We start from the raw sequence: 25473 nt of genomic DNA, 5'->3' as shown, positions 1-25473 counted from the left end.
GGTATACAAGTCCCAAACCGTTACTTCCGAAGATGGTATCATAGGGCATGGAAACATATGTAAAGTCTTTTTTATGGCAAGTCCCTGTTTTTATTACTATTTATTGTGTAACGATTTTGACATTTATTCTTTTTAATTGTAAATTAAAGTTTCACTTTCTTATATTTTACACAAATGTCATTTTAAATCATTTAAAGTGAAACTTATTTATTATTCAATATTCAACAGTCCTTGAACTACATAAAGCTAAATTTGGCTAGAACAACAGTCTTGTGTATTTCATATATATATATTTACCATAAAGGTATGTATCAGTTCTTAATACCTGTCAAATCAATGCAATATACAAATATTATATATATATAGATAGATATGTATTTATATAGTTATACATTTAGTTTTATGATTGTTTATTTAGTGATAATGAAAAGTAGATATACAGAAATAGGAAGTATACTGATATAATTTTTAAGGAAAACCTCAAACATGTCCAGGTAGACAGTACAAGAAACCTATTTTCTGGTTTAAAAGACAAATAACTCAGGATTTAATTATTTTTTAAAAGAATTATGACATTTTATGCTACCAGTCTCATTAATTCATTATTTTTTAAATAGGAATAAATTTGAAAATTATATACCTTCTTCTGATAAATAGCTATCCAGTCTGCTGAAGCAAACCATTTTTGATTTTTGATATCATTAACACCATTTTTTAGGTTTCCATACCGCTTGGTGAGATCCACTTGAAGTAGACTCCTCAATAAATCCTTCAAATCTGAAGTGAAATGTGAGGGATAACGAACCTAGAATTTGATAAAAACAAGTTATGCCAACTTTATAACAAATTGCTTTTTCAATTACTTTAAATCTGAAATAATTAGTAAGAGATAACAAATTGGAATGCTGAGAAATAACATCAAATATATTTCCAAGAGTATTTTCAAAACTGGGCAAATTAAGACATAAAAATAGAAACCTAAGTTGTAATACTGTGCTTGAAACTTTTAGTCTTCCAAAAATAAAATATTTACAAAGAGCATGACAATTTTACAGAATATTAATTGGTTAGGCATTGATAAGCATGTTACTTTTGGCAGATATGAAGGCACAAGTTTAATTCTCAGTCAGAAAGTAAACTCAAACATCAAATTTTAGTCATATGCTTGTAAAGTCATAGTAAACTCAAAACTAAGCTGTTGCTGAATCACAACATTAGTGTAAACTACCTTTCCTGAAACAATTTTCTCATATATCTGTATAGGCTGATCTGCAAAGAAGGGTGGGTAGCCAGCTGCCATTTCATAGATGAGAACACCCAATGCCCACCAATCCACTGCTTTGTTATAACCCTACAAAGTAAAGAAAAACAAATTTTGTTATAAAGGTCAGGACTACAGTATAATGAAGAAGCATCATATAAGCTATTTAAAAAAATTAATCATATTCATATTAAAACAATACATTTTACATATTAGTTATTTAATATTACAAATATATATTATAAAATAAAATTAAATATTCAGTTACATCTAAATCTATAAGTTATTGTGCTAAATACAATGTTTAAACCCTTCTATGTCACAGCTCACTCTGAAAATCTAACTGCTCTGATCCTGCAGTTTCTTAATGCATATATTCTAGAAATGTGTATGGAACAACTTATCAAAAAGTTGTATTCTTACACGCTGTACAACATAAACTAGTTTAAATTTCTATCTTGGATCATCTGTAAAAGGCAAAATTAAGTAAATCATTATTCTCTTCTAAAACAGAAAAAACAACAAAGTTTTAGTCTCTGTTCAGCAGTGCAATAAGTTACCAAGCAAAATGTATTCTTACCTCATTCTTACAAAAAATAATAACTAAAGAAATTTTAGTGTAATTATGTCACATGTATAACAGTAATGTCAAATATTCTTATTTTCTTTATAGATGTACAATATTTTCTTTTCAAATTGTCTATACCAGAAAGTTTAGAAAGAGGCATTATTCTAAATGTAACTGTTTAACAGAATTATCAATTTTTTTTTGTCCTACTTAAGTGTACAGAATACTTATCCTGATGTTTTATTGTCTGTGTAACTGTACAATAAAATTATCAGAATATTGTTATTTCCTGGTTATGGGTATAGAATATGTAGCTTCAGTTTTCTTTTGGATTTGTCTGTTCATATAAAAAAAAGCCTAATGCTGTATTCTAGATGTACCCTCAACTTGGTCCAAGCCTGAGTTCTCATAACTATGTCATAAGAATTAGTATTGTTTTCCATTTAAAATAGTAGCAAAAAATAAAAAATACAATGATGTTTATGCTTCACTTACATTACATATCAAAGCCAAAAATAGCATGGTTTACTGGAATTCCTTGTATTTAAAAGTGAACAGCCAAAAATAGTATGGCTTAATGATACTGGCATCACATGAACACATTACACAGCAAAATGAAAAACAGAAATGAACAGTAACTTTTGAGTTATGTTTAAATATCTTCAAAATATTTAAACTATTTTTTTATGTTATAAACAGTTACCACATTGTCATATTTTTATAGTTAAATCAGCAAAGAAAAAAAAAATTGTTTATATCTTGCTTGTACAATAGCTCTCTAATTTACAAATAAAAATAACTAGATAAAAGAAATACCAAAATAATTAGAAAGCAGCTTTTACTCTAAAAAAAAAGGAAAGAATTTTAAAAGTAATCATAACATTTTCAAAACCACAGTATTTATTTGACTGCACTCTTAAAAAGTTAAGAATTTAACTACATCTACATTTTCACATTCAGGAGAATGGCTTTCCATTCACTCAAGTAACAAATAATTACACTTTCCACTAGGGTCTGGTACCCTTGAGCTACTATAAATAACTACAACTATTACTAAGAAGTGTATTTTTGGAAAAACGAGAAAGCAATCCAAGCTTGTTCCAAATCCTCTTGGCTTCTCTTCTGACTCTCTAATTTACTGTATACAGGAGAAGAAATTTGTAATGACTAAGAAAGAAAATTATTTCATTATGAAATGACAAAGAAATCAATGGCTAATCTAAAAAAAGTAAGACATTTTTGATGTTAAAAAAAAAAAAGACATGATTCTAGATATGCTTTTAAGCCAATAAATAACAGGCTCTTCATGCATAAAAAACCAGAGCAAAAAATGTATATTGTATAACTTATATATATAAAAGAAGTGGTTTCTTTCAAAACAAACCAACTTTTTATATCTAGCAGTTGAATCACTTGCCCATGAGAAATTCGTGCAAGACACATATACAACTTTTCCAAAAATTACTGAGGTTTTACCTTACTAAGTATGATCTCAGGTGCCAGGTACTCAGGAGTTCCACACAGTGTCCATGTCCTGCCTTTCACTCTCTTTGCAAACCCAAAATCTGTCACCTTTATACAAAAAACACACACTAATCAATGCCAAAAAATTTACACTAAAAATCAAAATTGGAAAAAAAAAGCTTAATTTTCTATATAATGTATTTTTCGTTAAGCAGTTTCTTTATGAAATAAATCAAATTGATTTTTGTCAGAAAATAGTTTACAAACACATAGTAACTTTTAATTAAACAAAAATGAGATATACAGGATTAGATACAAATCATTTTAGAACCAGACCTTATGTCCTTAGTTTAGTAATGATATTACAATTGTCATAAATCCATGCAGTTTAATCTTGTAAAAGATGACCAATTACACCATATCATTTTTAAGAGAATGAAAAAATTCATGAACAGCACCAAATATTCTATATTAGTGAATAAAGTTCACAGCTGAGTGTTGCTTAAGGCTATCTGATATCTTCAATAAAAAACTAAATAAACAAATACTATAACTAAGTACCTACAAAAGGTAGACCTTTTGTTGCAGGTGCTCTTAATTCTACTTAAATTTAATCAATTTCAGAAAACATATAAACTCTGTTAAGCTTTTATCATTTTATAATCCACTAACCATAACTAATGTAGCCATTATATTGAAAGTTTTTTCATTGGATACATTTTATTAACAAGAACCTGCTAAAACTTATATAAAAATAAACTCTGAGTAAAACTACTTTACTGGAGTACAATGATGGAGAATATTGAACTTATGCCAAGAGCTTTTACTCAGTTTCAAAATTAGCATTGGTAGTTACTTTGTTCTGACCTTTACAAAACACATTCTCACAAAACCAATCTTACCTTTATATATCCTTGTTGGTCTATGAGTATATTTTCTGGCTTCAAGTCCCGATATATAAGGTCTAATGAATGGAGGTACTGAAAAGCAAGCACTATCTGTGCAGCATAGAATCTTGCATGAGCCTCACTGTAAAACAGCATGACAATGCCCACATCATACAAAATTTTCTATTTCACAAAAAGGAAAGAGCTTCTGAAATGGCCTCAGAAAATTAAAACAACATAAATGACATATCCAAGTTTCAGTGGCTTTGAAGAGAATTAACTATGATTCTTAGTACCACATCTATAAATACTGGAAAGCAATTCTCACAGTATATTTCACTTTTCCAATAAAGTTGCTATTAAGTATATCAAACATTTATACAGGTTAATAAATCTGTCCAACTCAATGTCAAAACAAATTTTAACACTTTTTTGGAGATTTTCAACACCCCTTTTAAGAAGATTTCCCCATACACAATTTTGAGTAATCCAGTATTTCTATAAAATTTGATACATTTAAATATTAAACCAAAGTTTCAGAATTTGAAAATTGTTAGCTCTGATTAACATTTAATCCCAATACAAGTGATTGTACTTTGTCCTTCTATCAACTTTGATTGAAATTCAAAGAATACCTAACCACATCTCAGATTTCATTAACTTACATCACAGAAAATAATATTCTTGAGAGCTCATTGATTATGTTATGAATGTTAAACATACTATTATATTAATAACAGACTACAATATTTTAAAATTAGTATTAAAACACTAATAGATATATTAAAGGCATTCTTTTAAAACATGCATGCACATTAAACTGTAAAGTCTCCACTATAACAAAGAAACAATAGAAAAGAAAAATGTGCAAAAGAATAAAACCGCATTGGTTATTATTTGCATTAATATGGTAAGTTACATGCAGAAAGTATCTGATTTATTTACATACAACAATAAAATATATTAAAAGTGATTCACTACAAAAGAGCAATGTAATGTTAGTGCCATTCTGTTTATTTTGAGATCAAGCAGATGTTACTTAGAAAATAAAGATAAAACTCTTATTTGAAGGTTTTAGTTAGTAATGCTTCAGGTGCACACATGCAGTGTTTAGCAGCATGCACCTTACCTAAATCGTCCACTTTTTCTTAGGTGTGAAAACATCTCACCACCCACTACATATTCTAGAACCATGTACAAATTGGAATTGTCCTGAAATAGCAGAAAGAAAATCACTGTTACATACTGGTGACAAAACAACCTTACCTAAATTTTCCTAATCGCCTCAGATGAGAAAACATCTCTCCACCAGGTATATATTCTAAAACCATATAGAGGTTGGTATTATCCTGAAAAGGTTAGCACTGTTACTAACTATAATACATAAAGGTTTTTCCAGTAAGTTAACAAAAATCCTGTAAACGTATTGTATTTTATAAAATATTTATCCAACATATTATTTTACTCAACCTTTTTCTAAAAAGTTCATACAATTAAGGAGGATATGCACACATATAGACAAGTAAAACAATATTGTGTTGTTCCATACATAAACAGATTTGCTACTGCACTGCAAGCAAACTTTAAAAATGCTACCAAAGTTTTACCACTCAACTCAAGATATAAAGTATACACATTTCATAATACTTTCACTAATTCATTAGTAGAACTGAGCAATTAGTGGTATTTGTTAATTAAATCAAATACATTACTCAATTAATTTTAATTTCAATTAATCAATTAGTACAGTGATTCTCAAACCATGGTACATACAAGCAAAAAAGAGGGGGAGGGGCCTTGAATAAAGCCTCAGAATAGAAGCTGAACACCATTGCATTTTCATTCAACAGTGGCATTTCATTAAAGTTCTCAAACCTATAATACTGTTTGCTTTAAATTGCATGAATAGCAAATATATTGACAGAAAAAAAAAGTTAAACATAAAAAAGTGTTTATCATTAGTATGTGTGTCAGCATTTTTCCTGACATACATACTTGTCACTAATTGTAAATAGTGGCGTTGAATTTGGCTATTAGCCAACTTTCCACACTCAAGATGTGTAGAAAATCGTACTATGTTGTTAATAACAACATACTACCTTGTAGACCTAACATAATAGTATGGACAGGTCCATGATTCATATCAATAAGCTGATATCCATTACTATTTGTACAAACATTTGTACTAACTGATATGTCACAATTATGCAGTACACAAAATACATAAACATGCACATATAACAAAGTTGGCTAACTAACTTAATACAAAGTACAATTCAAGTGTCAAAATGTTTTCTGGGTATTTTACACTATGCTATATTTTGTGTTAACACTGTCAGTTTGCTTCAATTTAGTGTGAAATAAAACTGCATTAGTGAATTATGGGTAGGAAAGAATATTCTATATCTGACAGACATTACTCTGAGTATTAAGTTATTTATTTACTAAAATTATTCTAGAGAACACTTTCATGTGTACCTAATAAAAAATAATAATACAATTAAATTACAATCTGAAGATGACTGTCCTGATTTTTTAAAGACTTAAAAACACATTCTTATGGAACAAGTGGTAATACTTGATATGGAAATGAAACTAAGTTTTCAAATCGAACTACTGTTAACATGCACTTTTTAATATTGTAATTTTACAGCAATAGAGATATGTCTGTCACAATGTTATCCAAACCAATTTTTGTTTTTAGTTAAGTTAAATACATAACGTAGTACTCTTGAAAACTATTTTATGTGAACGATAATTTACAGATGCTGAACAGACATTTTATTTATATATATATGCATGCACACTGAAACATAAATATGATAAAGTCTTTACATGTATTTTACATATTGCTCATGAAAACTAACATTTGCTTAAATCTACTTTTAGTCTTGAAACTAGAGAACTTCTAAAATGGCAAAGTAGAACTACTATACTACATGGAATTACATGTGACTAATCTTGGAAAAAGATAAAATATCACATAATAATAATAATACACAAAGTTAGACACCTATAAAATCTTGTTCTATGGAAGTGTTTCTGAAAAACACACACACACACACACACACACATATTATATATATATATATATACACACATGTGTGTTTGTTTGTGTGTGCACACACACACATTATAAATACCCTTTACACACTTGTTTATTTGAAATAGACTATTTTTCAAAATTCACTGACCTTGAAATGATAGTCCAACCTGACCAGGAATGGAAATTCAACAGCTTGAAGGATTCTTTTCTCATTCAGTGTGTGTTCAACTTGTTTTAATTTAACAACCTAAGAGAATTAGGTGAAATACAATTCATTTATATTACAATAATCATGCAATAAGTATTTTATTCTAAAAAAATACAGCCTTGGTATAAGATACAAGTCTTAATAGTTAATTTATCACAAATATGTACAGGCATATGCTTAAGGACCTAACACTTACTCCATTTAGTTACTTTTATTTATGGGTATTTTATCTATCTATCTATCTATCTACATCACCCATTAACTTCTTTATCAAAGTATCTATCAACTTTGCAGTTATTTATATTTTAGTACCTGTTATATAAATTTACATGAATTTACCACACAAACTAAGCATATATATACTTTTAGATAGTAAGGAAATCGTAATTACATATAGGTGTATTCCATAAAAAAAGACAAGTATTTCTTCATTAAAACAAGGGACACTTATAAAAAGAAAAAGCCAGATAAGTGATAATATTATCTCTATGTATAAATTTAGATAAAAAAAAAAAACAAAACAATACATAAAGTGCTATTCACCCTGAAAATGAAGTTATAATGGAACATGATCGATCAGTGCAGTACTGTAAATAGTGATCTACTATTCTTGAAAAATACAGCAAAATACAAGTCCAATTCATATCTATACATGTAAATAAACAATCTAGTCTCTTTAACACTAAAAAAAAAAAAAGGACTGATAATGTACAAATGTATAAACACACTCCATGTATAAAATATGTATATCAAAAATGCTCAAAAATAAATAAAATTAGTTAAAATTTATAAAATATACTATATAGTGTCAATATAAAAAAGTTATATTAAGAAATCTTGTTACTTATATCCACAGGTGAATGTTATTGGTGTTTTACTTATATATATATAACCTGAACATATACTAGTTTCCTAATGTGAATACAAATGACAAAACACGTTTTTGTTAAATGTAAATGAATAAATATGTATATTTAAGTGCCTTACAATTCAAATAATGTGCAAATTAATCCTTTTCTCCATTGGTTAAATGATCAATACTTTTGGGTAGTTATTTCAAGATGATTTTATTTACTTCAAAGAAAACTAAAATAGCTTCACAATTGTACAAACACGTTTGATAAGAATTTACCTTTTGTTTGTCAAGTATTTTCATAGCATAATACTCTTTGTTTGATTTATGTTGGACAAGCATAACTCTTCCAAATGAACCTGTACCTAAAGTTTTTAATCTATCGAAGTCATCCAGACCTGCAGTGTTCTACAACAAAAAATACTTGGTAAGAAGTAATTCCTTAACTTATGACAAATGCAAAATATATACCAAATATAATAAAAAGGAATTATTAATATATATATATATATATGGATGTCTGCAGATAATACATGAAAGTGAACATATGTTAATACAGGCCTTGACAAATAATTTCAGATCTAGGATCCAGCCCCAAAATTCAGAAGCCCAATGTGCCAAACCTAACTTCACTACTGTTTGTACCATGAAATGGGGACTATGTATATTTAATTACTTTCACAGCAACAAGTGCATACTAATGATCACATGATATCAACAAGCACTTGATATTACCTGAACTAAATGCCTTTGGGCCCATCCGAGTCTAAACACACTCATTGATTGGTTGAATTGAGAGAAAGAAGAAAAACAAGATGGTGCAAAATTAGTAACGTGTTGAGCAACCTCAGTGTTACATTCCTGAAAAATCATGAACAACTGCTGAATCCACCATTAAAATCCTAGAAACAAAGTTCGACTTAGGACTTAAAGAACAAGAAAATAGTTCTGGACTTCCAAGAGTCCAGAACTGTTCTAGAATAGAGTTCTATTTATCACAACCCTGCACACAGATAAAATTGAAGAAAATATTAGGCAGCATGATGAAATTTTTAGTCACCAAGGTGAGCAGGTGCCAGGGATTTGTCAAGGCCTGTGTTAATACATAGAAATCTATACCATCCGCACTGATGTACATTTAACTTGATAATAACTTTACAAACACATCAGTTGTACCAAAATATTTTTAAACAAAGGAAAAAAAAATTTAATATTCAATAACTTAACATATTTTTGTAAGATTCTGAGTTTTGTATTGTTAATAGGATTAGATCCTTCGACATTTTTCATACTCAAGCATTCATGACTGTGCAATAAAAACAAATTATACATAAGATGCATGTGCAAGTAAATAAAAACATGTTAACAAAAATGAAAATTTTTAAGAGCAATGTTACTAGTTGTTTTTCATTACAACTCATCAAAATGCACATTTTATCATATCAAATATATCTATTTTAACATTTTTAAAACACAAAATAAATACAGCATATCCAGTATCAATCTCCTTGATATGTAAAAAAACTTTTTTTTTCAGCACATTTCTCACAACATAGAAAAATGCAATAGATTTTTTCAATTAGAATTGAAAAACACATATAGCTTACTTCATAAATTTACAGCTCACACAGATGAAGAAAATAATCTAAGAAAGTATAAAGTAGATTTCAATTATGCGAGATAAACAAAGGGTACTTTGTTTTCGAATTATCTTAGGATTTAACTTTATATCAATGTCCGACTTTATTTTAAGTTTAGCAATAAAGTGCCAATCAACCAAAATTTTATGTTGATTCTAAATGAAGCATAATATATTATTATCTGGATCCATTACTTACCTCGACTTCATAAATTAATTAAGAACAAAAATACACAGAAAATACAGTAAGTAAAAATCAAAAGTTCTCTAAAAGCGCTACAAAATATACATATACACACAATTATTAAATTAATATTTTGTAACTTATCATAAAAATAAACAGTAATTTTCTCAACTCATAAAAAGTCATATTATAACCAAGCTGCAGGGAAACATTCATTATACACCAATGAGGTTTCACCATTACTCTAAGACATTTGTTACAAATACGCACCACTGTAACACATACAAGTATGTGTACAATTACATCTTTATTATTCTGAAACTACTAGTTAGACGTCATCCCTCTCAAACATCATATTTCAGTCATGACATTAATGAGGAATTAGGCTTCATGGTTAACGGCATACCAGTCACATATTTCAACTTCTCAAAACCTGTTTGTAGCTAGTTAACACAGCATTAGTGAGCAAGCCAATTTCCTTGCAATTCTACTTCATTTAGATAACACACACACACACAACATAAAGCAAAGAGTAATAGTAATATTATTATTTTAACTACAATAGGGCACACTAACTGCTGCCCAACAATATCAAGTAGTCCATCCTCCGGTTTATTTTTATTTAAATCAGACGTCTGATCATCCATCATGTGACCTGAAATGGTAATTCAGCATGCAATTATACTTCAAAATGAACACTTGGTACAGGTAGTTTTATTATATCTTTACAATCTTTACATTGCATACTCATCATAAATTTTGATAAAGTCCTAAGATGTCCTCAAACATTCTTCTGAAAGCACCGTGTCAAGTTTAACTTCAGTGACACCTCTCTCCAGACCATAACATATATGATCAATAAGTCTGAAGTCTTTTGAATATGCAGAACACTAGTTGCAACTGCAACATTTTATTCAGTCTTTGAAAAGGTATCTTCTAATTAAAGAGAGCCAAGTAGCAGCCATCTACTTATGTTTTATCTAGATGTACCATTGAATTGGAAGCAGTCTCACATTTTTGTAATGACACTTTGAGACATAAGAAACCAATTTTCTGCAGCCTGCTGTATTTGATCAGCTACTAACTATGTAAGTAAACTGAGTAAAACATCCCACTGTCTACCTGTGGTATAGTCATGTTTCTTGAACAATTTAGATAACTTGAAACTGTGATTCATTTCAAAGTAACAATAAATACAAGATAATAGCAATATACTAACAAAAAATAATAATAAACAGGATAGGATTCTTTGAAACCAGTATAACTGAGTGATAAGTGACAAATCAAATGATAGATAGAGCTTAGTTATTTTTAGTATCTTAAACAGCTTTTCTGCTAAATAATTCAGAAAAAATAAATTAGTAGCATAAATGCTACATACTCTTAAAATCCTATATAAATATAGAATTACTGTAATCATTTAACCCTCTCACTAGTGAGTCAATCAACTCAGCTGAGTTTCTGACCTCAAAGTGACTATTAGTTTCCATACTATAACTTTTAATGTTTTTTGTACCTTCATGAAATTTGGCATATTTTCAGTAAACATAACAAGTCTTTTGTACACAAAAAATAGATATTCTTACTAAAAACTTGTCCATAAATATATGGACTCAGAGTGTTGACAGCTTCAAGTACAATGTGATTTTCATGTTAATATTAAAAATACTTTTCTTAACCCAAAAATTGTCAGATTTTATTTGCATAATCTCTAAAACCTCCTAAATAAATATCAACAATTTTTTTTTTAGTAAAACTTGATACTTCATCTGTTATTTTCTTTACTTTAACTCTACATGCATTTGGTTAATTTGACTGACCTTGTAACCACCATAAAAAAGTACAAAATAAATCTAAATTACCTTTTTTCTTTCTAGAATGACTGCAAATTGTAACAGGAAACAAAACTTATTTATCTTAAATAGCTTAATGCTTGTAATAGCATACATCTCTTTATACTTATATATATATTTTTTGTGTGCGGCCCATATCTAACTAATAATTCCACCACATAAGTTGTAAATCACTTGTCCAATGCATAGCTCGAGTTCTTGTAGTGAATTATGTAATGCATGAGCATTTCCTGTGATGAATTATTATTACAAGCAGAAATGCTGCCCTATGGATGGCTATTTGTGCTAGTAATTACTAATTGTAGTATTCATACCTCATTGAAAAATTTCTAGAAAAAGTGAACATTTTCTAAAAAAGAATTTCCCTGGGAAGTACTGCATGGGAAAAGTGTTCAGATTGTGCTGATATAAACGGTAATGTTTTTAAATATGAAAGGTGGTATCCTTTTCTGAAAAAATAACATTTTGTTTTTTAAGAACTCCATTTTTTAGTACTATATTTACAAATTACATCAAAAAAGGTAAATCAAACCCTTATGTACAGTCCTAATGAAAGTCATGTTCTTGCTGTGAGGACAGTACTTACATTTAAAATTGTGTTCTGTGATAAAGAAATAGTTGTTGCACATACTGTAGTTATTTTTCTAATTGTCTGAATCTTGAATATCCAAAGTACAAGATTTTTTTATAGATTTTTGTTTGTGGTGCCATTCAATACTTTGGTCACATACATAGATAAATACATATACACACACACTATGTCCATTATAGTAAGATTATCTTACCTTATCTAACTAACAAGTTCCTAATTTTTACATTTTAGTTTTTTAATAATAATGATAAAAGAATATAAATGAAAAAACAATAAATATGGTCTTGTTTTATGCTGTTGATGGTCAGTGAAAGTTAAGCCTACTTTTGTTTTTATACTAATAGCACTAGTACACTAAATACTTTTAATTTAATCATATAATGCACCTTAGAACATAAAATAATAAATGAACAAATCAAAATGGTCCATAACTATCATAAATCATCCAGCTTTCTAACTATGATATATAAGCCTTTAAAAATTTAGCTAAGCTTGTCGATGTGAATACCATAACAGGTAGGCATGGTAAGTTGGTCTGATTTTCTAGTTTAAGGCTCCAAAAACAAAGATTGAAGGCTATAAAAAATATGTTTTATCATAGTGATTAATTTATGTTATATTCTTAGAGGGAGAGTAAATAACTTAGAGAAGAGGGATGACCTAGAGAACAAATGTCACAATTTTCATATTAAAGAATATTAAGGATTTTTTTAAATATTTCCTATCAAATTAAGAACTTAAAACTTATATAATACTAAAATTTAATTAATTGTGATTTGATGATAAGATTAAATGTATACAATGAAAATATAATAGTTTAATTAAATTTTGAATATAACCCTAAAAATTTGTGACATACTCACTTTGACCTACCCACACCGAGAAAGTTCAAGACAATTAAAAACCCCAACTGAATAATATAGAGTCCATCACATCATTATTCCATTGTCCAGGGTTCCTAGTAAGGGGTGGAATTCCCTGAAACCAGTGCAACTCATTGACAAGTGGTGAATCGAATGATAGGTTAAGCTGGAAGTATGCTGTCACGCTGAAAGAAGCATATCTCTATTTTGTGCTTACAAAAGTCTGACAAATTTATTATCATATTGCCAATGATACAATGTTTTAAAAATGGTACAGAACATGATGTGAAAATTTTCCCACGGGATTTATGGTGACTGCAGATTGTATGTAAATTATACATTCAAGAGTTGAGAAAAATGCCAATCAGCTGATGTTTTAACACTGCAATATCTTATATAGACTAGATGCCAGAAAGGTATAGCTCCATCAACACAAAGCATCCTGCCACGCATAATTCAAGATGCAAGTACAAATATAAATTCATCCTATATCATTCACAGACATCTTTTATGTACTTCTACACCTTTGGGCTTCTCAATCAAGCTCTCAAAGTTCGTTTGTGCATGGCTGATAGACTTCAAAATGCATGTAAAAAAAGAGGGGAGGACAAAAGCCTCCTTCAGTAAAATTTATGTTAAGAGATTAAGAATCAGGGTTATCACAGAGAATATTATCAATGATAAGAAGGGGTTTTATGGCTTAGGTACTCATCCTTGTACTATTACTAAACATCATGCATCCCTCCGTGTAACAGCATCTACTCACATCGTTGAATGATAAACAAGTTTAAGTGAACTATATCTTTTATAATTTTTAGGCTTTCCTGTTACTTTCAAATAAATTAGATTCAACTAACCATAGGTGCATGTCACTTTCAATGTCTTCTATAAATATTTCTGCTCTCACACTATTTATTTACAACAATTTTATTCAAAAAAGCAAACTTTCATGCATTTTTAAAGGAGTTAGTCATTCTTCCTAATCAAGTATATAATGCAAATCTTTAGTAACAAATACATATATGTAACAGTCACAAGCATACTCCTAGCATATCATCAATTTTATACATTTGTCTGTCACTCACAAATGAGTTTAATCATACTAACAAAGGTCACCCAATAAGAAAGCAAAAAGTGTATAAAGGACTAATTTAGTTAATGTCCTTCTTTCTTTTGTTATTAAATCTCTAATGACATCATTGGATGGTAATTGAAGACTCTTCTGTACAGGAGGCAATAATTGACTCATTTAACTGAATTAAGAACTTGTGTCTTTAAATTGAAAATGAAGTCTATTAAAAAAAAAAGTGGAAATATGCCCTATTTTAGTATGTTTTTTATATCCCTTCTTCAGCAAAAATCCAAGAACAAAATAGCCGATATACACCATTGGACAGTTTCCAGTTACCATGCAAAAAAATTACAGTAATAGAGCCAGTTAACATGCACACAGCTTACACATGCACATGTAATGGATCATCTTTATAGTAAGATGTATATAACCATAATAATCATCAAGTAAATTACTCCAACAAAGAAAATAAAATTAGAATATAAAACTCAACACCCAAAAGTCACATAAGATAAAGGGAATACAGAAACCATAAAGCAAGAAACCAATAACCTGAGTGCTTCCTTTTTTAAGGTGAACTGAGAATGAGCAGAAAATGTAAAGTGTGAAAGTGAGTAAATGAACTTTCAATGGTTTCAAAGGTATATGTATCTATGGTAGTCCACCTTGAAAATACAGTATTTACGTTGGTTTTGAATTTTTGTTTTTTCAAATTGTTTTATCTCTTGTATCAGTTTAATGAAACATAATTTCAGAATATCTTTCCTCAGTTGTAAAGATACTCTGCCTTCACAGCTGAATTATCAAAGTTTTGGATCACCCACATCTTTCTTCATCATCTAGTGGTGCCTGAATTAAATATTAAATATATTAGAAAATTCATGATACACGTAATATGATTGATTTGTTTTCAATGATTAGGAAATCTTACAAATGTCATCTGAGTGTCATGTTTTGACTGTTTATAAGTTAATGAAATTCACAGATTGCTTAATTCAATTCTAATATCTCTACAAACTAAACTGACCCAACAAACATGAAAAGGACTCAAAAGATTTTTCTGTTGTCAAGCTAATTAGTAAGATAGCCCATGAAACACTTTCCAGTTTGTTTGGTCCCTTAAAACTATTTCAATCCTTTCAAGGATGTTCACAATATTTACCTTGGATGGATTATTCCACTTCTTTTCAAACTGTTCTTTAGCTTCCTCCAGGAACTGCTCAACTGCAATGTAAAATGAATTAATATACAAACATAAAACAAGAAGTCAAAACCAAAAAAAGTATAATCAGCAAGAGGTTACAACAACACATTAAACAATACTCAGGCTACAACATCCCATTATTGTCTGCCGCATAAAAATATTGTTAATCAACCGCAGTTACTAATAGTTTGACATCTCAGACAACTTCTAGTTGTGACAAACAAATTAAAGAAAAAACTTTTAAAGTACTCTTTGATAGCAATTTAAGAATTGCAAATTTCTATTATGTAAAAAAATCAAGAGCTTACAATTTAATTGTAAAATATGAAGTCTGATTACCTTATGAACTTCTAAAACTTAAAAAAGCAATTTAAACAATTCTTTCTGAAAATAAATACTACATCTGAGAGGCAACCTGACCATTAGCATTAAAATGTTATGTATTAGTACATTTCATCAAGTTATACTGGGCTACCATTTCTGTAAAAAAAAATGTTGATGTGTATCCCACAAGCAAACAGATAAAATTTGACCACAGAAGCACAAATTAGACAAAAACGACTTAAATTTCATTGTTTTAGTGCATTTTACTCGCATTTCATTATAAAAAAATCAATATTAATATAATAAACTAATGTGACATAGAAGTTAAATCTTGCTAAGATGAAACCAAACTACTACAGACATGCAACTGGTAGTTTCTTGTTAGATTGAACATTACTAACACAAAATATGTAGTGAGATATTAGTTACTTTCATCACAAAAACTGATAGGCAAAATCAGCAATATTTTGTCATGCATTTTGTAAATAAACTTGAAAATTAAATATTTTCTTAAATAGAAAATGCATTTCCAATAATACTTACTTCTTCTCACACTACAGCTATTACTTGACTGCTAGGGTTTATTTACCTTTGCACATCTAAGAATTGGTTTGATTTTTTCTTGCTTACTCCAGTCTCTTATTCCCAATTAATTGTCCTTGGTGATATCTGTTTCGTGAGACTCTCCACTTACATCAATGCACCCTCTATCTTGGTACTGTATATAAGCACCTTATTCAGATAATGTTATCACTTTTTCCAGACTGATTCAATCTCAGTCTCTAACACCAGCTCTTAGTGGGGAGGAAGGGTGAGAGAGAGTGTGTGAGGGAGGTAAGTATTATTGGAACTAGATTTTCAATTTAAAAAATGGTAACTTCCAAAACATACTTAACTCTGCTCATACTACAGCTATAATCGCATATTGATAAGGTGGAGAGGCCAGTGAGGGCATTATCCATACAGAATGCATCTGCACAGATCATGGCCATGCCAATAACAGAAGATTAGCACCCTAGTAGGGGAACCACACTATATACAGAACAGGTATGCTCTTCACCTGGAACTTACATCAACCTGTAACCATAGAGAGATGCATTTCGAGCCACCAGAATCACGATGAGAAGGTAAGTAATACCAAGGTGGACAAACCCTCTCCTCAACCTGAAGACATCCAAATGGCAATACATTGTTCCTGGAAGAGGGTCCATTGCCTTCTCATAATTCTGAACGTAGAATGATCCCATCTTGGGTCCTTGGTTGAGTACTGTTTGTTCAATGTCCTTCCAATATTTCTGGGGGCAAGTGGAATTTTCTTTACCCACATGGATGGGGAGTGAGGATGAGTGTTCATAATTTCAGGCCAGATGAGTTCTGTTTCCTTAGGTTTAGTATGGCATACAGGATCCCCTCATTCCGAGTTTGGGGTACTGAATCAATACTGATGAAAAAGAAGCAATGTGGATCAATTTTCATACCAATCCCGTTAAGGTTACCAGGGATAATTACCGGGAAACTAAAGTGTCATAATTAATAAAAATACTGTTGTCCAACACCTCTAAAAGCTATAATTAGGGCCACGTAACACTTCAACGTCCTTACCGGACATAACAAACAATCAAGAATTGATCAGTCATAGTGGTGAGAAATAGCAGTCAGAAAATTAGTGAAAAGGATTTATGATCTTCCCTAGTTGCCAGTGTCTGAGGTAAGAAGGACTTGTCTGGGTATAAAAGGATGTAGACAGAATGGTAAAGCATCCTGCGCATGTGCATAGCAAACAACCCTGCCCAAGGACGTCCTTGGGACAGCAGCAACAAAATATAAACCTTAAGGGAAAGATGATACATGGTACATGAGGCTAAGGGCTCAAACGATGTCAAAAAAGAGCATGTAACACCACCTTTGTATCTCAATTAGGGAAGTGAAACACTCGACTGGGTCAAAGGAACTAAAACAACTCGAGGAGGCCAGAGTGCATTGGGAATTCAATGAATTACCATCTCTTCGTGTATCTAAAGGTCGCCAATAAGGCTGCCTGATATAAGGTGACTGGTGGAAGCCGTGAAACTCTTGTTAGAGAGCCAGGTCAAAAAACCAATCAGTGATTAGCACGTCTGGACAAAGTGGGTTCAACTTCCTCTCAATACACCATTGTCGATACTTGTGCTATTTCAGTGGATAAATGTCCATCGTGCGATGATGCAGAGATTAAGACAAGTACATGATAACCTAAGAAGTTAAACCCCAATGCAGTGCGAAGGACTGCATAACCTCCACACATGAAGCTTAAGCTTTGGGATGAATGGGTGTAAGATGTCGGATCGTGGCTGCCTCAACTGGGATGGCCAAAAAGGAAGTGGAAGAGGTGGGCACTCCTGAAGGTATCACAGAAATGGAAACCATAGTTGAGCCAGTCAATCTGGTGCTACCAACAGAATGCAACCAGGGATTGAATGAATCATTGCCAGGACTCTGGTTAAATAACAAGTACGTGAGTAGGCATATAGGTTCAATCCAGTCCACTCCTAACTGCACGCATCTATTGCCAATGCCTGAGGGTGAGATACTGGAAACCAAAATGCCAGTAGCCGAGTGTTCCAATGAGTGGCAAACACAATCATCAGTGTCCCAAACCATGAGCAAATACAACAGAAAACCTTTAGATGAAGCACCCATTCTGTCTGGAAAATTCAGTAGAGCCCAGACAATTGATTTGCCACCAAATTCATCGCCCCCCGGAACCTAACCATCTAGTAGGATGATATGATGGGAGTGGGCCCAATATAGAAGATCCAAGGTTTGAAAACAAAGAGACCTGGTCCAAATGCTCCCTTGATGAGAAATGTAAGACACCACTATAAAACTTTCGGAGTTTGAAGCATGATGACTTTATCCCATAATAATTTAAGACCTTGAGACATCACCCTTTGAACACCAAGAAGTTCTAAAACATTGATGTGGAAGGAAGCCTCACCATCCATCCACAGGCCCTGGAAACCCTGACTGTGAAGATAAGCATCCCATCCCATCTGTGAAATGATGGAGCACTGAACAAGATGGCAGCAGAGGAACACTGATCACAGTATTGTTCTGATCTAACCACCATTCAAGGTCAAAGATGTTAATCCTGAATAAGGAATCAAGGGAAACTAATGGATTGCTGTTCATGATCCATTGGTTACATAGAGACTATTGAAGGGATCTCATTTCTGCTCATCCCAAAGGAATGAGGGATTTGTGTGATGCCAACATCTTCAAAAGATAAAGAATCATGGGAGGAGGAGATGTGAGTAAGAGTCAGACTGCCTGTGCCATAACATGGAGCTGGATGGGATTCAGCAGAGCCAGACTAAGATACGTGTTGAAAAAGTAGATCCAGTAGATGGATTAAATATCATGCTGGAGTGAGAAGAGATGTCTCGACTCTGATAAGAAATCCTGCCTTGGTTGCCTTGGAAAGCAGTATCTGGGTGTAATGTACCACCAACAGATGAGATGGTGCCAGCAGTAGCCAGATGCCCAGGCCCAGGGAATGGAGGTGATGAGAAAAGGTAAGTATGATTCGGCAGAACACATATGAAGATTGTGTTAGTCTGACGGGCATAGCCCTGAACTGCAGCACCAGATCCTTGTGATCAAAACACAGATAGTGGTTGGATAAATCTGCTATGGAAATGTGCAGATAGATGTTGGTGATATTGAACTTGGTCATTCGCAGCCCTGGTGAAAAACACCAATGCAGAGTGAGCATGACTCTACCATGAACTTTGGAGGGTCTAGGAATTGACTTAAATCAAAAAAGATCAATGACTGGATGCCAATATCCCAACTTCTTGGGCACAATATACAGATAGAAATAAAACCCAGAAAGAACTGGAATGGCTCTATCCACTGCCCTCTTGACCAACAAATCTGTAATAGCCATGGAACAAAGTTCCAAAATCTGAGAATCTGCAAAAGGCAGAAACACTACTGGTTGGGGGGATAGTGGTGGAGATGTGAACTGAATGTCTAATCCTGATGCAAAGACCTGTAGTACCCATGGATCCATGGTAAAGGTTGTCCACATGTCCAGAAATTCTTGGAGCTAAGCTCCCAAAGACCCTGAAGGCATACAGTAGTCACCACCAATTCTGGCAGCATTCCAATCAAGTGGAGGAATATCATGGATGTGGACAGAATCTATTCTGTGCATCCATGGACCAAGGGGCTGATGTCAGGGGTTAGGAGACTCGAATAGGGGCAGAATTATGACCCCTGTAGGAAAGTCAAGAAGCCAATGATGACAAGGATGAATGCAGATAGACAACATCAACCCTCAAATCCAAAGACTCTGGAACACCTGCGAAAATCAAAGGTTGGAGAAAAGTGCCTCATGTCTCTTACAGAGGGTGTCAGCAGGCAGATGAACATCCTCCAATAACTCATTTCTATCCAACAAATACCAGCCAAGAGGCTAGGAAAAGAGCAGAAGCTGACAATCAAACCAAGGAGGGTGCTAAGAATAGTCTCAATGGGACAGTCAACCACAAATGCAGCTCCAGAGCCCCCTGGAGAAACATCACTGGACCAAATGTATATCTCCATCTCACTATGTATAAGGTCATGGACAGTCTCAACCAAGAGCAACTCCCTAGCAACTCGTATAGGTAACACCAAGAATGCCCAAAGTATCTCCAAAGGTCATACTACAAAGAAATCCATTAGTGAACAGGTTTGTGACAATATTATCTGCTGAAAGAGGTGCTTATATACAGTACCAAGATAGAAGGTACATTAACCTAGATGGAGAGTGTCACAAGACAGATATCAACAGTGGCAATTAAATGGGGAATAAAAGACTGGAACAAGCGAGTAAAAATCAGACCAATGATCATATAGGCAATGAGTTGATAGGCAGTTGAATAATAGCTGTAGTATGAGGGGAGGTATGTTTTGGAATTTACAATTTAAAAATTTGGTGCAAAACTGAATGAATCTGTCCATCTATGTTATCATTAGATATAATATTACTTAATTCTTATTATATGCTAATAACTTTTAATTTAACATATTGTAAACTACATTTTCTTAATCTTTTGTATCTCAAAGCCCACTTAGTTATTTGGCACAATAGTAAAGGCCCACATATGCAATTTATGTCTTATTAGTTTAAGACACCCACAGATGTTCTGGCACACAATGAGGCATGCAGTTATAGGGCTACTAGATACTGGTTGAGAATCACTGCTGTAATAGAGTATTTAACAAATTTCAATTTCCAATTTAATCATAGCAAGCTTGATGGTAATAATTTTTAAACAGTCCATTGGTATTACTGTAACATATACATATATGAATAAGGTTAATATCTCCTTATATCATGGTTCTCTCTATAAAGTCCATTGGGAGGGAGGATCACAAGCCTAGGGCAAAGAGTGTAGAGAATTCTTTGGCTGTTCCTGAAATTTAAGTATTTTAGAACATAAAAATGACCTCTCTCCAATTAGCTGTTTTCACAGCAAAATTAGTAATTTGTTACCATCATCACATTCTTTGGTTTAGAATCTCATTCAAATCATAAAAATTGTTTCGATATGAACATTATTTTAACTGCATGTAATAAAGAGGAATATAGATTTAGAAATATAGAAATAAAGACAAAATACATTCTATAGGTTTCAAATGTTTTGCTAGTCACATGGAATTAGATCTAGTATTGGGCCTAATGTTCTCTCGTACGACAGCAACATAGTATCAGTGTGCCTTCCATCTAATGGCATGTGAGCCTCTCAGTCCCATGCCCTCATATGAAAGGCAGGTCAATCAACCTAACTGTAAAACAGCAATCTAATGTATTTCTTTTTTTAATTGTTATTTAGCAAGTGTGGAAAGAAACTAAATTTTGAAAGTAGAAAATAAACTGAACTGGGCACAGCATTTACTTTAGAAATAGGCAGAAATAACATTTGCTACATCATAGGAAGCTTTAGTTGTCCCTGCCATTAATTGTCTTGAACAGACCAAATTTTCAAAAATGGACTAATAATTAGAAATTCACATACTAAAGGCTACTGCAGTAGCCTAAGTTTGGGTGTGGAAAGTCTTGTTCATACTTAGAATTTATTAACCTAGAAATTATTTACATTAATTAAGAAGAACATTTCTGTAATCTTATATTGGTTTTATGCTTATACTTAAAAAAAAGAATGTTCATAGTAACTAAACATAGAAATATTACACTTGGTCTGACAAACTACACAAATAACAAGCAATAAATATTAAATTAATAACAATATATGAAAACTAATGCGTGAGTTAATAACTTAAAATACGAAATCTGTACAAGGAGTATCTATTACAACTACCAACAGAACTAAACTGGCTATCACAAAATAACTGTTATCAATAGTACCAGATTGTGCACAGTGTTGAAACATAACTTTAAAAAGACTTTCCTAAAGAACATAAACAAATAAGAATTATAAACAGATAAGAAAAAAAATCAAAATGTACAGTTCAAATAAACACTACATTAAACACAGGAAAGTAGAAAAGAAGAAAAATTACACCCTCTTAACTTTTGACCTACTGTACTTCGAGCTGCACTGCATACTTTACTTTATGAAGTCAAATACTTTCTAATTATTTATTCAGTTCTTTATGTTTAGTACTACTATAGTTACTTAATATCCAAGTTTTCAATAGTTAGATACACTACAAACTGATACTTTTTTTTTTTTTACTTGTTTTCTATAACCTTTTAAGTGTCAGTTTTTTTTGTTGGTACACTTGTGAAATTTGTTTTTCATTTAAATAAAACAGAAGCATTATTCATACAAAATAATCATTATTGTATACAAAAGTTAAAATGTACAAAAATACAAAGAATTCTGAATTTCTGTTTGTCTTACTCTTTGTACTTAAAGTATATACATGTAATACCAAATATTTATATTTATTTAGTGTATAAACTTAGCACTCAATTGTACATATTTATATTTATAATAAATTAGACAGCATGGAAAGTTTCAAATGATCTTATACACATAAAGACAATTCAGCTTAGCTTACAAGAGCAATGATGCATATTAGCAATTACTTGCTTTTTATTTTTATTATATCTTAGTGTTATCCTTAACATTTTTAAACTATAATTTAATAGTATACTTCTCATTATGAAAAAGAATTATTTTAGTTTTTTGAAATTTTTTTCTTGTGTAAAGAAAACACAATGTCTGTTTTTCCAAAACACAAAAACAGATTGACAGATTTTGTACTATTTATTTTTTCAAACAGTTCAACATGACATGTAAAAAAAATATGGAGTCAATTTCTAAGAAGAAGTTCAATACCATTAATAAGTAAGAAAACATGTGGTTGTCTTTAATCTGTAATGTGTCATCACATGATAAATGTTATACATTACGATTAAGTTTCATAAGATATAAAGGGGTCATATATTTACATGTTGAAGTTTTGATTATTCTGAAGTACCTTGTGCTGGCTGAACATCCAGTTATTATTTTCAATATTTTAAGTAGCTTGGTTACTAAATTCATTAAATGAAACTAAATGTCAAACACACATGTTTTATGGAACAATAATAATAAACTTTTAAACCCAATGGAGCAATAAGAAAAATGATATAAAGTTGTTTGCTAAGGCAGTTTTTTAATGTACAAATAATGAATGTAAAAAAAGAAGCTTCATTATTAAAGAACCTTTATCTCAATTGTTTACAGGCATGTTTTGACATAAATGAACATAAATTGTAATCAAAGTAAAATCTTTCAAAAAACTGTGATGTTGAAGCATATTACCAAAGTCAACAATTTCTGTCAACAAAATTAAGAAAAAATACTTTAGCTAAGAAAAAATATCCTATGTAAAATAAAAAAAGGTTGGTATCCATTTTAATTTGATGGTTACTATAATTTTAGAAAAATATTCAGTATTTAATTCATGAAATTTGATTACATCTGTCTTTACTGCTGATAAATTTATGTTAATATACAAAAAAAAAAGTTTTAATACTTCTGATCTAGAGTTCATATCTGGGCAGATTCATTCACTGTAATTACAGATTCTAGTTCACAATCTATCATTTTCTTATGTTTACATGATTAACACTTTTATCTAGTAGTTCAGAAGCGAGATGATTGTTACATGTTACAATCTGAAGAGTTAAATATAACCTATCCGCAATTAACATTTTGTTGTTTAATTAAATATACCCACAAAGTTACCAAGGAATTAGTATACCCATATCTTTAGGTGCACAATTTCAGTGGAAAAGACACTTACAGTTTATAAGTTTGAATATGACCACCATAGTCTTAACAAATACAAAATTTTTGGTCTACTATTTTAGCATACAATTAGATTACTGGAGTAAATCACTAGACCCTTTTATTCATGATGTCAGAAAAACAAGTAGGTTCAAGAAGTCTTAATATAAAATCATAAAACTCTAAAACCCAGTGCTTTCGAAAGGGACCTTTCGAAAATATACCCATTTATTCATAGAGTATATTCAGTGAACTTGTACCAGAACCATATGCTGGGCAGTGCAGGACAATAAAGTAAATGTGGAATTTGGTCAAGGTCAAAAGAACACAAGAAGAAACAAATTACCAATGTGGTAGTAGTAAAGTCAATATTTAAGCTATAAACTAAGAGTTAAAAAAATAAGTTTTATTTATGGGCTTCTATTTATTTTACAGTTGCTTCAAAATTTGCATATATTTTGGGATTTATCTTTCAATAGAACTACATTGTTTAGCACTGGTTGATTAATGAGTAGCATATTTGGGCTTCTAATGGGAGCTTATAGTGCTTATTTCTGTTACAAAATCTAAAAACTCTGGTACACATCCTAGAATTACTCACAGCTTTATAATTAAAAATAAATATATATAGTTTTCAAAATTTTTTCTCTGTTTCTATAGACTGCAATGTTGAAAAGATTCATATTATACAAATGAAGAAAAAAGTAATAATCACCAGAATAAAGTATTTTCTAAGTGGTTGTTAATAAATGATAAAACACAAATTATACATGTATATACAAAAATGTTCAAAAACATAACTAAGCATAGAAAAAAGGAAACAATTTAATATTTGATATAAAATATAATTTACAGAAAGCAAAAAGTTGTATTGAAGTTTTGAGTAGACATCTTTCAACTTTATTAGTTTGACAATTACTGATGATAATTTTCCACTATTTACATATATGCCAACCATTACCTTCTCAACCCATCTTGTTAATATACATGTAATCACTTTCATTCCATACGAGTTTTTCACAAGTATATTACCTACATTTTCAAACAGCAATCATTCATTATCAGTCTAATATTTCATATCATTAACACAGGCTCATACTTAAAAAGTAAATATAAAACCCATGGACTTTAATTTCCAACACATAACTAAGTCTTGTGGAGGAGATTGAATTTTGTAAAAAG

The 25473-nt window shown here is 31.0% G+C and overlaps 1 protein-coding gene across 9 annotated transcripts in view; it reads right to left on the bottom strand.

Moving 5' to 3' along the window:
* Window positions 1–25473, bottom strand: part of LOC106462862 (cAMP-dependent protein kinase catalytic subunit) — a 73819-nt gene that overhangs the window by 5492 nt on the left and 42854 nt on the right. For 7 of the 9 annotated variants that reach the window (XM_013922824.2, XM_022390252.1, XM_022390257.1 and 4 more), the window contains 8 exons: window positions 15653–15714; window positions 8567–8695; window positions 7375–7473; window positions 5310–5392; window positions 4196–4322; window positions 3306–3401; window positions 1229–1351; window positions 641–805 (listed from right to left, as the gene is read on the bottom strand). In XM_013922824.2, the coding sequence (XP_013778278.1) occupies window positions 641–805; window positions 1229–1351; window positions 3306–3401; window positions 4196–4322; window positions 5310–5392; window positions 7375–7473; window positions 8567–8695; window positions 15653–15714 (884 nt within the window). Of the gene's footprint in view, window positions 1–640; window positions 806–1228; window positions 1352–3305; window positions 3402–4195; window positions 4323–5309; window positions 5393–5446; window positions 5530–7374; window positions 7474–8566; window positions 8696–15652; window positions 15715–25473 lie in introns of all 9 variants that reach the window. The other 2 variants (XM_022390255.1, XM_022390253.1) reach the window with 1 other exon arrangement.

The sequence above is a fragment of the Limulus polyphemus genome, unplaced genomic scaffold (genome assembly GCF_000517525.1).
Source record: "Limulus polyphemus unplaced genomic scaffold, Limulus_polyphemus-2.1.2 Scaffold1269, whole genome shotgun sequence".
NCBI lineage: Eukaryota > Metazoa > Arthropoda > Merostomata > Xiphosura > Limulidae > Limulus > Limulus polyphemus.
This window is presented reverse-complemented; position numbering and strand designations above follow the sequence as displayed.